Source organism: Natrix helvetica, assembly GCF_964273705.1.
Source record: "Natrix helvetica genome assembly, chromosome: 1".
NCBI classification, from domain to species: domain Eukaryota; kingdom Metazoa; phylum Chordata; class Lepidosauria; order Squamata; family Natricidae; genus Natrix; species Natrix helvetica.
Window position 1 is genome coordinate 109,692,948 of NC_138548.1, and position 15,924 is coordinate 109,708,871.

At 35.4% G+C, this 15,924-nt stretch overlaps 1 protein-coding gene across 1 annotated transcript in view; it reads right to left on the reverse strand.

The window, feature by feature from the left end:
• Positions 1-2,748: 2,748 nt before the first annotated feature.
• TSPAN32 (tetraspanin 32) overlaps positions 2,749-15,924 on the reverse strand; it is a 32,486-nt gene continuing 19,310 nt past the window's right edge. The window contains exons 5-8 of the mRNA XM_081939188.1: positions 11,837-11,938; positions 8,877-8,969; positions 6,185-6,268; positions 2,749-3,521 (exon numbers count right to left, since the gene is read on the reverse strand). Of these exons, the coding sequence (XP_081795314.1) occupies positions 3,411-3,521; positions 6,185-6,268; positions 8,877-8,969; positions 11,837-11,938 (390 nt within the window). The 3' untranslated portion in view covers positions 2,749-3,410. The remainder of the gene's footprint in view (positions 3,522-6,184; positions 6,269-8,876; positions 8,970-11,836; positions 11,939-15,924) is intronic.

Below are 15,924 nucleotides of genomic sequence, written 5' to 3' on the forward strand. Positions count from 1 at the left end.
TTACCCTTTTAAAAGAGAATGCCTATAAAAAACTTAAAATTAATTTAAATTGGAGAACAGAAGGAATAAGTGGCGGAATTAAGGTTTGAATGGTTTTGGACAGTGGGTTATCTTACTTTTTAAATGCTATGTTCATGGATGGAATTTATGCAAGCCTTTTAAAACGAATGGATTAAGTTTTCTTCTATTTTTTTCTTTTATTATTCTTTGTAACCTATGGACTAAAATTCTCCTCTTTCATTACTGTGGGTGTTTTTCTAACTCATTCAAGAATCGGATCTTTTTTTTAACTTGGAATATAAAAAAGATACAAAAAGAAACAAAGAAAATTGTAACAATAACACTGCTACTTGGAGGCTGGAAGTCTGTGTATTGGAAAAGAAACACTTTTACTTTCCTTACTGATTATCCTGGCTTGGCATTCCAAGGTCTCACTGCTTGTTTATAGAGAGTGATAAGAAGAAAAGCATACAGATGTCCCTTTGAAGTATATCTTTAACAGAGAAAAGTGAAAATAAAACTTTATTGTGAATTTATGCTTAATCTTGTAAAAACCTTCTAAGCCAGAGCAGCAGTGTTTGTTAGCTGGAAATAATGGCGCAACTTCAACAAAGTTTTGAACAACAAACAAACTTTAAGGCTGTAAAAGATATTCTTAGAAATTCAGAAATTATCAAACACATTTGAGAGGACAGAGAAGAAGTTAGAAGACTTAGAGACATCTAACAGTAAAATATGATGAAGAAGTTGTAGATGTTTATCAAGTGGAAAAAGTGGAGGTTAGAATCCTAAAAACCGAAGAGGAAAATGAAATTAAATCTGCTGATATTTATGGTGATTGGTTTGTGTCTGGAAATGGAAAGAGTGGAATACTGAAAGAGGAATTAAATGGAGGGGAACTCTACCCCAGATGGCAAGACACTGAAGAAGAAAAAACAAAAGAATTTATGGATTTAAAGAGAGAAATTTTATTAGCAACATCATTGATAACACTACTGACAATTAAAGATAAGCTAATTAAGGAAACAGAAGAAGAGCATCGAAATTACATGAGAGATTTTATAAGCAATGAGTTGCTAAGAGGAGTCCATACAAATTTGATTAAGGAGATGATTAGAGGACTGATACCACAAATGGCAGAAGACATGAGACTGTTTTGCTACTGGAAAGATACAGGTTGATAGATGGAAGTGTATAATTTAAAATTAGTTAAGCTTAGTGAAATTTAGTGACAATAGATATAGTTAAATAAATAATTGATAATGATAATAATGTATACATGTGTAGCGTCATGATAAGTAATAATTGGATATGAATATTGAATGGTACCCATGAAAGGAAGATTAGAAATCTTTTTGATTATATATAAAGGTTAATAAAAAAGAACTAAGTTAGATTCAGTTAAGTCTTGATTATCAGGGGGGGAAATGTTATGATACAGGATATAGTCAAATAAAGGAGGGATAATGATAACAACGTGTGTATGTATGTATGTATGTATGTATGTATGTATGTATGTATGTATGTATGTATGTGTATATATATATATATATATGTATATGTGTATATATATATATATATATATGTATGTATGTATGTATGTATGTATGTATGTATGTATATATATATATATGTACGTCTTTGGTTGTTCGGGTTTTCTCCCGCGTAGAATTGGAAACATATATATATGTATATGTATATGTATGTATGTATGTATGTATGTATGTATGTGTACAACATAAGGAAACTGGATGTAAATTGTAAACAGTGATTTAGAAAGGAGGATTAGAAACTTTTGTTACTAAATATTATGGATGTTTAGCTAGAATAGGACATAAGGATTCAGTGTTATTGGAGGATTTTAGAAATAGTAAATGAAATGCCAGTATGTGGTTATGTATTAAATCTTGGTATATTTTATGTTGAAGGACGTTTAAACAGTTATAGTCAAATGAAAATGGAGGTATGATGATGGTAACATGTATAAATATCTGAGTTAAAATACTTGAGTTAATATGAATTATGTTTGTTGACTGTGGAAGAGATGCACGAAAGTCTTTTGTAACCAACTGATACACTTTCTACAGTATGTAAAGAAGGAAGATTTTTTGTGTTGTGTTTGTTTTGAAAATGAAAAATAAAAAAAATATTTTTAAAAAAGAAGAAAACAGTTGCCTGTTCATGATTTGGAAACTTTGAGGTTTGGTTTCCTCTTTCTTGTTCTGCTTGGATTTTTTTTCCAGCATTTATTCATACGTTGCCTTTTTGTAAGCACCTGTATCATGAACTGATAGCTGAGCACTACTTTGGATTCAATGGGGAAAAGGTACTTTTGCAGCACATGGCCCCTGTTGGCAGTCCCTTGAGGCAACTATGTCTTCCCAGGATTGCATGGGTGCCTTCAAGGGCTATAGCATAGTGCTGGAAAAGAAACATTTGGTGATGGATGCTCTGTGAGTGCCCATGCTATCACCAAAGTGCCTTCTTCTCTGTGAATCTAAAGGGACACAGGACTACGCTATCAACTGACTAGTTATAAATGACAAGTCTTAATATTTTTCATGACACCTATTAAAGAAAACTTGATATACGGTATATCTTCAGAGCTAACAGATTTTCACTTCCCATAGGAAGTTAAGAATTTAGGTTACTGTGCTGAAATTGGTCAATCAATGCTTGTTTTGGAAGAAAAGACTGTGATTGTTTTTCATTGCCTTCACTAAACACAGAGCAAAGCTGAATGCATGGGAAGTCACACTCAATTCCATAAATTTCTTTAATAGTCCAGCTTAAATAACTGCAAACTTTAGTTGATTGGAATGAAATTCAGTGATGATGGATCAAACCAAAACTCAATTTCTGTCATAGAAGCAAGACTGATGTTTACATTAGACAGATACTGTAAGTTATCTCCAGAGGTTTACTTAAATCAAGAAAGTATACAAAAGTGTCAGTAGGGTTTAAATTCAGGTATTGCAGCAGAACTGATTATCCTGAAAATTGATGGACAAAAAATAAATAAAAGCAGAGCATTTTTCCTCATTCATTCAGCAGAGTTTTAAAAAGATGTTTGCTAGTTAATGAGTTCAGAGTTGTTCTGTTTTGACTTGCTATTTTGGGAGCCCCAAATGATGGCTTTCAGTTGCCGAGTATGCTTGTGGTTGAACAATTCTTGCTGCTGGGTTTATGTCATGCCTTTGTGTTTACAGTCAATACTGTGCTTCTGAAGTCCTGGATGAGCACCATTTTAAATAGCCTATCAACAAATAGTGCAGGCTTCTTACTTGCCTATTTGCTCAAGTATATTTGGAACAGGTCATTTGTGGGGAGAAAACAGGTGACAAGGAGAATAAGCTTCCCACATTGTTCACTCGCATCTATGGAAAGTCCCAGTCCTTCTTCTGTGCAGATCAGAAGCCAGTTTCGGATAGCTTTGCCAGGACATATTTGCCCTTCCGATCCAAATTGTTCTTACAATGGATAGAGTACCAAAGGAACGAAGTTAGTATCATCCCATAAATCTAGACAAAATAAATAAATGAAAAGGAAACAAACATTTGAAAATATATAGGTTAAATAGAACATTTCTGCACCGCTCTTTCAAGCTATGAGAAGTAACAAAATGCAATTACAATAAAATCAATTTTTTGAACTAGGAATAGAGTATTTTTTTAGACCGATTTTCTCATGGATAATTTGTTGGAGGAGGCATATCAAAGCCAGAAGTGGGTGTCACCCACCACATCCATACAACACACAACATCTATCCATGCATCATCCTCCACACACAGTGCATTTTATCTCCTTTTCTTCCTCAATATATAAAAATGCTGAATTCATTGTGTAAGGTCAAACAGAATGGATTGGGCTTGAAATGACTGAGAAAACAAAAGTCTTTCAGGAAAATAAACCAAAAGATAATTTTTACTTCTTCCAGGTCAAGTCTCCGTACTCCTGGAATGCACAGCCAAAAAATCCTTCTAATCTAAGCAATAGGAGAACCAACCATTGCTATTCAAACGAGCTTTAAATTGTCTGATAGAATACCTGCTGACTAGATCTCAGCTGGAGAGGCCATTCCAGTGGGAAGAGGTAGTCGTTATGAATAGAAAAAATGCTGATCAATAAGTTGACATTGCATACCATTAGCAAAAAGGAGTGACTTGCAAAGCCTTGTCACGCCTTCAATAATTCCACGTAAAATGGAAAGATTAATGCAAGGAAGGAGGCAAATGTTCTTTCCAAAGGGGAGGATCAATACTTTATGTTCTTAAAACATAATTAGGAAATGTTGTAATCTTTCATCTTAATTCTTACACTGCTATTCCTTCTTTCTCCTCAAAGCAATTTCCCAGAAATCCATTTCTTTTATACCCTAATGCAGCTACCAGCAATTAAAGAAACCAATAATAAAATGCAATAAATGTCTAAAAGAGAAGGGAGCAACAAAACAGGATAAAGCAGATGCAGACGATGCAATTATGTGTGTATGTGCATTTTCTGTCATGATATTAATCCTAAATCAGCCGCAAAATAGAATATGTGACACAGACTTTGATCCAATCATCATGATTTCGGGAGAAAAAGCAAGGCACTAAAAGTACAGTGGGGTTTATCTTAAGAAACTGCAGTGGGAAACATTTTACCTGATCTCAGTACCAAAATTCAAGTAGATTTAAAAAAAATATTGCTCATCAATTCATTTATAATTATATAATTATAAGGCCTGAGCTTGTCTTGACATTCAAGCTTGGAAAAGAAATATCTATGCCAGACTGAGAATTAGAAAGAAATTCTACCCCAATATATTAGGGGGAGATATGATATAGTAAATGCAAACAATATTGGCATATAAAATTTGCAGTCTAATCCAATACAGATCTAACTCAAATCACACTGAATTTACTGAGGTTTCATTCCGGTGCATGAAGCAGCAATGCTTCTCAGGTGATTGATTAAATTAATCCATTAGAAGAACTTCTTGATCATTTAATATGCCATATTTAGTTACTGGACAATCTAATTCTGTTTTTAATTCATTAGCTTAAAAGAAACTATTGACAATTAGAGAGCAGGTGTTTGCACATCCTTACATAAGCAGAAAATAATGCAAGTTTTAAAATGTTGATTCATACTTGTGTACATTAAAAAAATTATTTTATAAAAGAAAAATGTTTACCTCTATGCAAATTTAAGCAGGTCTGATTATGTAGATTTGTATTTATAAATGCAGTGGACTAATAAATGGACCATTAGAAAACAAAGAGTTATATTTCTCTGTGAAAGAAATTAAAATTATCTAAAATCATGTCTGAATGATACTTTTATTAGTAACTTAATTACTATAAGCTAATACTATGGAGTTCTAATTGATCATTAATTGGTTGGGTTCACACATCACATTAAGCCATAAACCTTGGTTCACAAGGCAGACTTCTGGGCTAAATTTAGTGCTAAGTCAAAATTAAATAAATCACATTTTGGTTTAAAATGATGGGGTAGATTTTACTATGAAGCCTCTGAAAGATCAGAGAGCAGCAATTTGGAAACACTTCTGCTAGATCTAGGACAGTGATTCACTGATAGGGATCAGAGAAGGTTAATCTAGAAATGTCTGAAGATACTGTATTTACCAGTATAATTTATTCAGAATAATAGAGCTGGAATTTCTTCTTTTCAGAAAGAAAAACTGTAATGGCTAATAACCATGACAGCCAAAATTATTTCTTCTTACTTTCTGGTTGAGATAAGTGGAACCGCGATAGCGTGAGAATAACGCTAAGAAGAAGACGACTTTCTGGTTTGGATAAAAAGACTAGCCCAAGAACAATTCAGAGTATATTGAGTGTTTTATGGGGCTCAGGATTTGATCCTCAATGAAGATTTATTTATTTATTTATTGGATTGATTGATGTGCCGTCCCTCTTATCCAGAGGTAACTCTTGGTGTCTTAGATGGCCATAGAGAACAAGTCTGAATTCCAAACAAATAATTTATCTCTGCCAGTTCTTTTGGTTTAACCAAAACTTAAATTTTACTCAGTTTTTGCACAACTTTAGTTCCATCTCCTTGTTCAGTTTGCAATGCTGCTTCAATCAGAGGCAGAGAGGGAGGGAGGGAGGGAGGGAGGGAGGGAGGGAGGAAAGGAGGAAAGAGAGAGAGATACTGGAACACAAAGAATTACCATGAAGAAAATTGTGATGGTCATCAGTACAGAGACAATGTCCATATGTTTTTTCAGGAAGTATTTGATTTCTTGGAGACAATCCTGCAGTTTGAAAAAAAATAGACTTAATATCCACTCACATGGGAGTAAACTCTTATTGAAACACATTGGACTTTACAGTTCTATCAGCCTTCATTGATAGGTTTCATCTCTATGTTATATTCCCTACTTATATTCTTAGTCACATTCTTGTTAATTAGGATTCAGGTTATTTTTCCCCTAAGTTTTATTGCTACTTTGTGGAGTGGAAAGAAAGAGATTTTTGTCTGGAGAGTGAGGTGGGTTTCCACTCCATTTCATACACTATGATGCTCATTTCAATTCTGATGTATGCTTGAAATTAAGGTAGAATTCAGATTTTATGGTAAGCTTAACATTTAGCATGATGTGTTGCCTGTCTGTTACAAATTGGAAATTATTTTCTTAAGTGAAACGCCACTTAAAATGATATTGAAAGATTTAGGAAAGGAAGTTAATAGAAGCAATTGCCAGGCCCAGAGATTTGGCTCTTTGACAACCTATCAAATAAAATAAATTTTAAAAAAATAAATAGGGAGCAGCACAGATAACAGATCAGCAGACTCCGACCAAAAACGTTTTCATTTATTTTTTTGAAATAAAGGCTACCACTGAGGTCTGTAATGCTCATATTATTATATCTGTATTGCTGACTACACTTGCGTTTTAAATTCCACAATTTAGAATACAAATGATCTTCAGAATAAAAATGAAGTTTCACTTAATTTAGGTGAAAGATGCTTTGCAGTTATTAAGTATTTTTGCATTACCTCAAATGCCTTCCTATAGTAGAAAGGCCTGTAAGGTAATTCAGAATTAATCATGATGTCATTTTATTATAGTTTGGGCTTTCTGTCTCGGTTCCATGCAAGAAAGCTAACAACAAAAGGAAGCCAGGTTGTATAGTTTGCTATGCTGACCATCTTAACCAAAAGGGGGTAAAACAGGAAGTGCAGTATAATTACTTTGGTAATGGCTAATCATTAACTATGATGCTGTATCTCATTCTGGCTTACAGGATAATATTATCTCATGGTGACTCTGACACATCATAACCTGGAGCTAAGAGTGTACATCTATTTTTAATGAACAAATCAGCATGTTTCATCTTTGGGCTACAATTATTCATAAGTAGAAAGCCGATATAACAAGAATGGTAGCATGTCTCCAAATCCAGCAATAGGAAAAACCAAAAACAAAAGGCAGGCATCTAATTTCAGGGAATGAAACTTCTAGCATATTCTTCCCACAAATCTCCTCTCAGAAGGGAAGAACAACTAAATGTTCTTTCAAAAAGCTTTTTCAGTACAATCTCTCTCTGGCTCAACCACTGAGTTTTGTGGAGGATCCAGATGCCCTCATAATTCATTTGTAATGGCCCTGTGTTTTCTCACTGCTGCATCTTTTTAATTAACTGCTGAAAGAGCAGATCACTTACTTTGGATTGCAGAGTCATTTTGTGTTTTGCAAAGCAAATCTTTTCATCTCTCCCAGGGCTTCTCTAAGTTCACAAAACAAGAAGAGAGCCTTCAAAGTACAATGTCCTTATTCTCTGACTAAATATGTGTAAGGCGTGGAAGTAAGACCGCAAATTATTGGAATTTGATTGAATTTTATTCACATTTTAAATAAAATGTCAATGTGAACACTAGAGCAGAGGAAATCCTACTTTTGTTTTAATGGAGACAAAACTGACATATTTTACATTTTGTTCATTTCAGCTGTTCCTTTCCAGTAGGCTTAATAAAGCTACGAAGGTTTGTTTGTTTCTTAAATTCCCATAAGCCTTATCAAAAGGCAGTAAAAGAAGTTGATAATTTAGCCTCTAGTGATGATGAGGTAAAATCAACCTTCCTACCATGGTACCATGAAAGCAATAATTTTAAGTCCTGAATCCTAGGGCTGCAAGATGATTTGCACACCCAAGCATTATATGCTTCAAAAGTGCCAAGGATGCCATTTTTTCTATAGTGCTGTTCACAGGTCTACTATATTTTTGGGAACTGTGCTTCACCCTACAGAGAAAGCTCAATGCCACGATGAAAGTGACAATCTCTATCACTGTATTCTAACCTCATGACAGCTGCTCGGAATCCTGCTTCACAGCAGAACATGGGACAAAGATTGGGGTGGGGGCAAGGGTGGGCTGCTATGGGTTTGCCCAGGTTCAGAAGAACCCATAGCTAACATTATAACTGGTTCGAAGAGCCTCCAAATCCCACCCCTGGTTGTTCCCGTCTCTCCCTGCCCCTCCCAAGAGTCTCCACATGGCCCATTTTGTATGCGAGGTAAGTGCAGGGCCCATGTGGAGGCTTGGGGAGGGGGAAAATGGGCCTTTTGGAGGGCCGCCAGAGTCTGGTGAAGGCAGTTTTCGCTCCCCCAGAGGCTTGAGGAAAGCTTCCGGAGCCTAGGGAAGGTGAAAATGTCCCCCTCCGCTATGGTGGATAAGGCCAACCAGGCCACGCCCACCATTGCCACACCCACCCAGCAACCAGGTAGAGAATTCGTTGCTGAAATTTTTGAAGTTACCCCTGGGTGAGGGGGGATTCTGATGTTACTCCCATACTGTACAGAAAGTATCCCTGAGTGCCTGAAGAGAAAGGAATGGCCTCACAGTCCAGTGTTTTATTACCTCTTCTTCTATTTCCAGAATTTCTGATGTACACATTTCATCTTCTATGCTGTTTCTTTCTGCAAAGGCCGACTTCTTCCCACAACATAGAAACTAAAATAGAATTTTAAACATATTATTATTTATTTAGAGAGAAAAAAAACTAGATTGGAGTTGTTACAAGCTTTTGAGAAGGAATCTGCCCACTTTCGATTTTGTTTCTTTTTTATTATTCTTTTACTTGATACTCTTTGGTTATTCTGATTTGTTCTTTCTTGTGGTTGGTAAAATCTTGATAACCAGTTGGTTACTCATGAGATTATTTATTTATTTAATTTGTATAATTGCCCACTTGTCATATGAGTCTGGAGTGCTAATATCAAATTAAAAACCTCAAATTCACACAATATTAATAAAAACACACTGAACCCAAGGCAACTCATATATACTGTATCCACACATGTAAACTTCTCAAATGGATTCACTTTATTTCTGGCCCAGTGCCAAAGGAGAAAACCTGATGAATGGCCAGCAAACAAGACAATCTGTATCTGAGATATATGTTGTGTCAGAGTTTGTTGCAGAATCAAATCCAGAAAGCACACACAGGCAACTGATTCAGCAGGATTCATTAACTTCTCTTTATATACATAATAACACATGAAGTAATATATACAATAACAAGAGTGATTCTTCAGTTTCAGATCAGAGCAGCAGACCAGTTTTGTTTCATTTCAGAGCTTAATACAGACAGAGAATCTCCTCTGTATAGGGCAGTTAAGCTAAACCTAAGCCACGCCCAGGCTCCTTGCTGCCCTCATTGGCTGTCCTTTGTTACTATGTCCTATTCCAGCCAGTCCCCAATGGCTGACCTGTTGTTATGTCCTATTCCAGTTCATGAATATTCTGACATGTTGTTCCATAGAGTTGGTACCATAATAGAGAAGGGCTGCCTTCTGGGTCCCATCAGGTGACATTTTGTAATCGAAGAGACCTGCAGCACCTAACCTTGTCATATCTTGTGGAAAAAGAAAAGTTCTGCAAATAACCTGGTCCTGTGGCATGAAAGGCTTTGAAGGTAAAATCAGTACCTTGGTTATGTGGAAATATAGATATCTAATAGATATCTTGGGCTGATATTTGGCCGTAGCATGTTATGCAAATCTTGTTAGTTGCAGGACAATAGGAATAGAAAGTATTTACAAAAGCTCCCCCTCATTTCCCCACAAAAAGGCTACATGCTTTATTTCCAGACATGCACACATAGAGGCCCAGTAAGACTTCTGATAGAAACATATTAACTGTATTTGGGTCATTATCATTATTTAATGTAACCTTTTTAATTTATTTAATTCAATAAAGCTTCTTTCACTTTTCACTGAAGAGAGGAAGGAGATTTATCTTACTTTTAGTTCAGGGCTCCATTTCTTAGCCCTTACAGACTTTAGTAAGACTCTGAGTGACACATGTGATAGTTTTCTATGATTGCATTTCATTAATTAGTCCAGTGGTCTGATAATTGCTTCTAGATTGTTCCCAGATTTCACAGTGATTAAAGGCAGCATAGAAGGGCCATCATAAAACTATATATTCTGGTTCCCAACAAGCTTGGAAACAAACTCCTTTTATATTTTGTAAGTTCCTTAACTATATATATATATAAAATCAGTTGTCACTGTTTTAGCTATGTGTTGCCAAAGCTCATAACAGAATCTGGGATTGCAGTTATTTTTGAATACAACGATAACTATGCAATTATAAACATAAAATATAGCTATGAATTTTGAGTTCTAAAAAAAGTGAATTTTGTACAGAAAGGAGGCAAGAACTGTTAAGTATAAGAAACAGATATTTCTTATGGCCCTTGTTAGATATTTTAAAAAAACAATCTGACAGGAAAAATATTTCATTTAGTCCCCTTTTGGAGAGGACTTGTATATGACTCCTCCCACAATGTTTTCTTTATCTTGCAGTATTTTTCAAATATTCAGAATACTGCTATTTTTCATGCCTTATTCATTAGCTATCCTCTCATTCAGAATTACTACACTGAGTTGCAGATGTCATTCAGTTACAACACTACATCTTCCTTCCACTTTGCTTTGTTAGTTAGCTTCTATTGTAGATTCCTTGATAGGGCAAGTGTTTTCCTCATTTAGAAATATGATGCACATGTAACAGTATGGGGAAAGTAGGAATTAGTATATTAATGATTAAGCAAAATAATTCTTTTGTCAAAGCTCTGAAGAGGTGAAAGCAACTCCAAATGAAGTACCAGAGAAAGGCCAACATAAATTTGAATTAATTGTGTAGGAAACAAAATAAAGTTATCTCTTCAGTTCAGTGCAATTATTGATGTTTGCTGTACTAATTATTGTTCCAGCTGCTAATCCATTTTCCCTAGTAAGCCATTGAGAAGAGTAAAAGACTTGCGACTGTTGCAAAAAGTGGCATGTTTATGCCAAAGCTGATCACTTCGAAATAGAGATTTGCCTATGCCAGTGCCAAGAAAGGTATTGCATTCTCCCAAACTTCTGGACTATTATTTCCTTTTTAAACATGACACTATTTTTTATATTTATTTGTATGCCCCTCCTACTTTTTCCATTCTCTGAAATAAATGAAGGGAAATAAAAGGAATTAATATTTTCAGATCTCTTCAAGTTTCTTACAGAAAACAATTCATTGTTCTCCATTTAAATCAGTGGCAGAAATGCACTTATCTTGCATCAGATTATTCCCAAAGCATGATTAGTTTCGTATTATTCAAAATGTGAAAGAAATTCTGCTGAAATAAAATATTGGATATGACTATTGGGAACTGGTGTTTTTCAAAATGCCTCAGCCAGAGATCTCCTACATTGAACTGCCACTGATAAGTTGCTCATTGGCTATCTCAACTGGCAATTCTGGGACGAAAGAGTAAAAAGTGAACTAAGCTGGGGCAAAGTTAACCTATTCCAAAACCATCGGCAACTTACCATCTTGTGAATGGAATATAGCTCCTGTCTTCTGGGGCTGGAAATGTTGTTTCTCACATCTTCATAAACAACATCATATACATCAATCATGGCATTTTCCACCTACATAGATGATATCACCATCACAATGTGTGAATGTCAATAATTTGGTAAAATAAAATGTGGTTGCTATACATTTACATGTTTTTGTGCATAGGGAATGGATCAGGGGTGAAATCCAGTAGGTTCTGAAGAACTGGTAGCGGAAACTTTGAGTGATTTGAAGAACCGGCAAATGCCACCTCTGGCTGGCCCCAGAATGAGGTGGGAATGGAGATTTTGCAGTACTTTCCCCTGGAATGGGGTGGGAATGGAATCCTTCCCCTGCCATGCCCACCAAGCCACACCCACCAAGCTACACCACGCCTACCAAGACACGCCCACAGAACCGGTAGTAAAAAAAATTTGAATTTTACCACTGGACTGGATACACCATTCTCAAATCAAAGGAAGTTCACCCACCTTTCCTCTGACCTTTGCAACATCTTCCTTTTTTCATCTCCCTTAGGCTGCCACCTGCCACTGCTCCCCTTGAATTTAAGAGCAGCAAATCCAACCCTACCCTTGATTTTCCAGGGTTTGTCTTCTTGTACTTCCTCTTAGCCACCAAGCATTGCTGCTGTCGGCTTTGTCTTTTTCCTGCTCTCCGTACTCTGAAATACTTTCCAACTTTTTCCATTGAAAAATATCCATTTCAAATTCTACATAAATATGAAAGCAGTGGTTCTGTGCTCAACACAGTTTGTGCACCGGATGTTTGCATGGCCTTACGTGCATCCCAATGTAGTTTATTTCTCAGTTTTCAGCAATTCATACCTTGTTTGTTTTCTCAGACTTAATGAATATGGGATTCAGTGGACAATTATATAACTAGCAATTCTGACTGTTTGATGAATTTTTTTGGAGGGAGGTGGTATTATTTATGATCACCCACACACTGCTTATTTTCAAGATTATTGTCTTGTAAATATACAAAAGCCAACCAATAAAAAAGCACATGCACATTTTGCTAAAACAGACTAGAATATGGGAAGTTTAGAATATTTTTATGAGCTTGATGTTAGCTGGGGATGGCTGATTGGTTGAAAATTATTCAATAAAAAGTGCATTAAAACTGAGGAAAGGTCCAATAAAGGACTAATCAAAGGGCATTAAAATAAATGTATCTTTATTGACTTCAGTGAGATTTAAATATTTTTATTTTAAAGCAAAACCATTTTGTGGAGCTGTGCATGACATCACTCAAAAAAGAGTTTAAAAATATAGGGGAGGCTAGTATTTTACTGTATATATTTACTGTATGTACTGTATACAAACCAATAGCAATAAGCCAATTCTTTTTCTTGCACAAAACTGAGCAACTAAAATGTATGGATAAAACACTGTAAGATTCTATCACCTAATTTATCACTTCATATCCCTGCATTATCCTCTCTCTCTATTTGCAGGAATTGTTAAAGTATCCCTATAAAAGGACTTGTGGAGTACTTTTCAAAATGAATATATAAATGTTGTGCAAATAAAAGATATCTAAATGTTGTGCAAATATCAGATTCAATAAAATATAACAGTATAGTGGAAACAATGAAAATGTAACTGAATAATTATTGGAGTGGCTGATAGGAAATAAAAAAGAAGTTGTTTTTTAAATTATGGAAGTAAGCTGATTAGCGTGGAATCAAGTTGCATCTACATTTAAGCTGACAACAACCTCCCCTCTCACCCCCAAGAACATTATAACTCAATATGCAACAAAAGTTAGCAAATTGTATAACGTTTGTTTGTTTGTTTGTTTGTTTGTATCTATCTATCTATCATCTATCTATCTATCTATCTATCTATCTATCTATCTATCTATCTATCTATCTATCTATCTATCATCTATCTATCTATCTATCTATCTATCTATCTATCATCTATCTATCTATCATCTATCTATCTATCTATCTATCTATCTATCTATCTATCATCTATCATCTATCTATCTATCATCTATCTATCTATCATCTATCTATCTATCTATCTATCTATCATCTATCTATCTATCTATCTATCTATCATCTATCTATCTATCTATCTATCTATCTATCTATCTATCTATCTATCATCTATCATCTATCATCTATCACGTTTGTATTGCCATATTTGCAACCAATGAAAACAATATCTACAGCTATAAATGCAAAAAGGACAACAAAACCCAGCACCCCAACCACCATTCCTTCATGAACCAACAGCATTCTTATTCTGCTGTGAACTCATACTATCTCAGTACTTAGGAATAGCAAGTTTTAAATGCTCTTCAGTAGGATAAACGGGTGAGTCGGGGGCTTATGAGATATCAAGGGGGAATGTGATCCATGAGACAGGGGCTGCAACAGGAACGGAACATAGTGGGATAGGCAGATAGCCTCAGGGAGGGCCACTTTCACAGATAATCTGGTCCTATGCCATGTAGGACTTTAAAGGCGATAAATCTGGAATTGTACCCCAAAAGAAACTGAGCCAGTTTAGTTCATGCAACAGAGTATAATAAAGGGGAACCTAGGAATGTCCAACATGGCACATTCTGGACCAGTGTAACTTTGAGTGACTTCAAAGGCCACTTAAAGGGAGTGCATTGCAGTAATCCAAATGCCTTCCCAGTCCAGAAAAGGACACAATTGGGATGAACTAAGGAGTCCTTCGAAGTTACGCCAGTTCATATATTTTGGCCCTCCATAAGGACCTGAAGACTTGGCTCTTCCAACCGGCCTGGGGTCTCAATGGGGTCGCATCATTCTGGAGGTGATTAACGGATCAGATAAGACCCAACCTCCTTCCCATGTGCATCTTGTTCCCGTTCTTACAATGGTTTAATGATTTTAAGCGGCCTAGTGTCATTTCTGGGGGACATGGGCACTATACAGTACAAGGTGAATAAACAAATGTATTCTTGAAAGCTAATTTACAGTGAATACCTGTTGGGGGACTTTCAGGTTTCTTTGAAAAAGAATGTAAATCCTGTTAGCCTAAAATTGTTTTGTTCTGTTCTGTTTTAGCCAAATATAATTTCAAAACTACTGTCTTCCAAGGTATACGTTGTGTGGCATAATGGAAGTACTTAATTTCTAAGCTAGCCAAATGAGAAGCACACAAATCAAAATCTTCCTTGACTACAAGGCTGAGAAGTGAAAGACAGAAAGTTCTCCTTTGACTTCAAATGCTTTCAATTACATCTGCGATTTTGGTACATTATTTATTATGTAGTCTGCATTATTTATATTTCTTTGGTTTCTCTGAAGTAACATCCCAAAGGCAGAATGGATTCAATGGTGCATAGAGCAAAACTCTGGACGAAAAAGGTTTGTGCAGTAATAAATTTGTGAAAATGGCAAAGGTTGCTGTGTTTTGTTGCAGCAAATTAATACCACAATTATTCTGGAAATTCTTTTAGAATACTTTTGTCCTTAAGGATATTATATGACAGTTTCCCCGCTTTTCATAGATAATTTAAAAGTTAAGTGTTCATAATTAATTTAAAATAAAGTTTTCCTTTTAGGCGCAATTTCCTGAATCAACACTCAGTAGAATGCTTCTTGATTTTATGAAAATACGCATGGGATTGCTTGGAAAGTAAAACGTTGGTTCCATTAAAGTAATTAATTAGTTTTCAGAAAATGTATTTATCAGAATTTTAAAAGAAAAATTAATAGCAAACAAAATTACTCTCTCGCACATACTGTACATATACATATACTCTTTCCTTATTCTTCTCTGCAGTTCTATTAAATGTATACTGTGGACACAGTAATTTAAAAAGCTTCATCTATTATTATATTTACAGAACTATTCCTTTGCTACTGATTTTCATTCCATGGACCAAAAGTGCAGTCCTATATTCTGAATTCAATGGGGTACCAGGATGATATGCCTTCCTTAGCAAAGGAACAGAGATTAAGAACATAGGAAATTGGTCCAAATTGAATCAGACCATTCATTTCTCTAGTGCTGCATTGCCAGCACTGACTTGCAATGATTCTCCAATCTTTCAGCAGAGCTTTATCTGG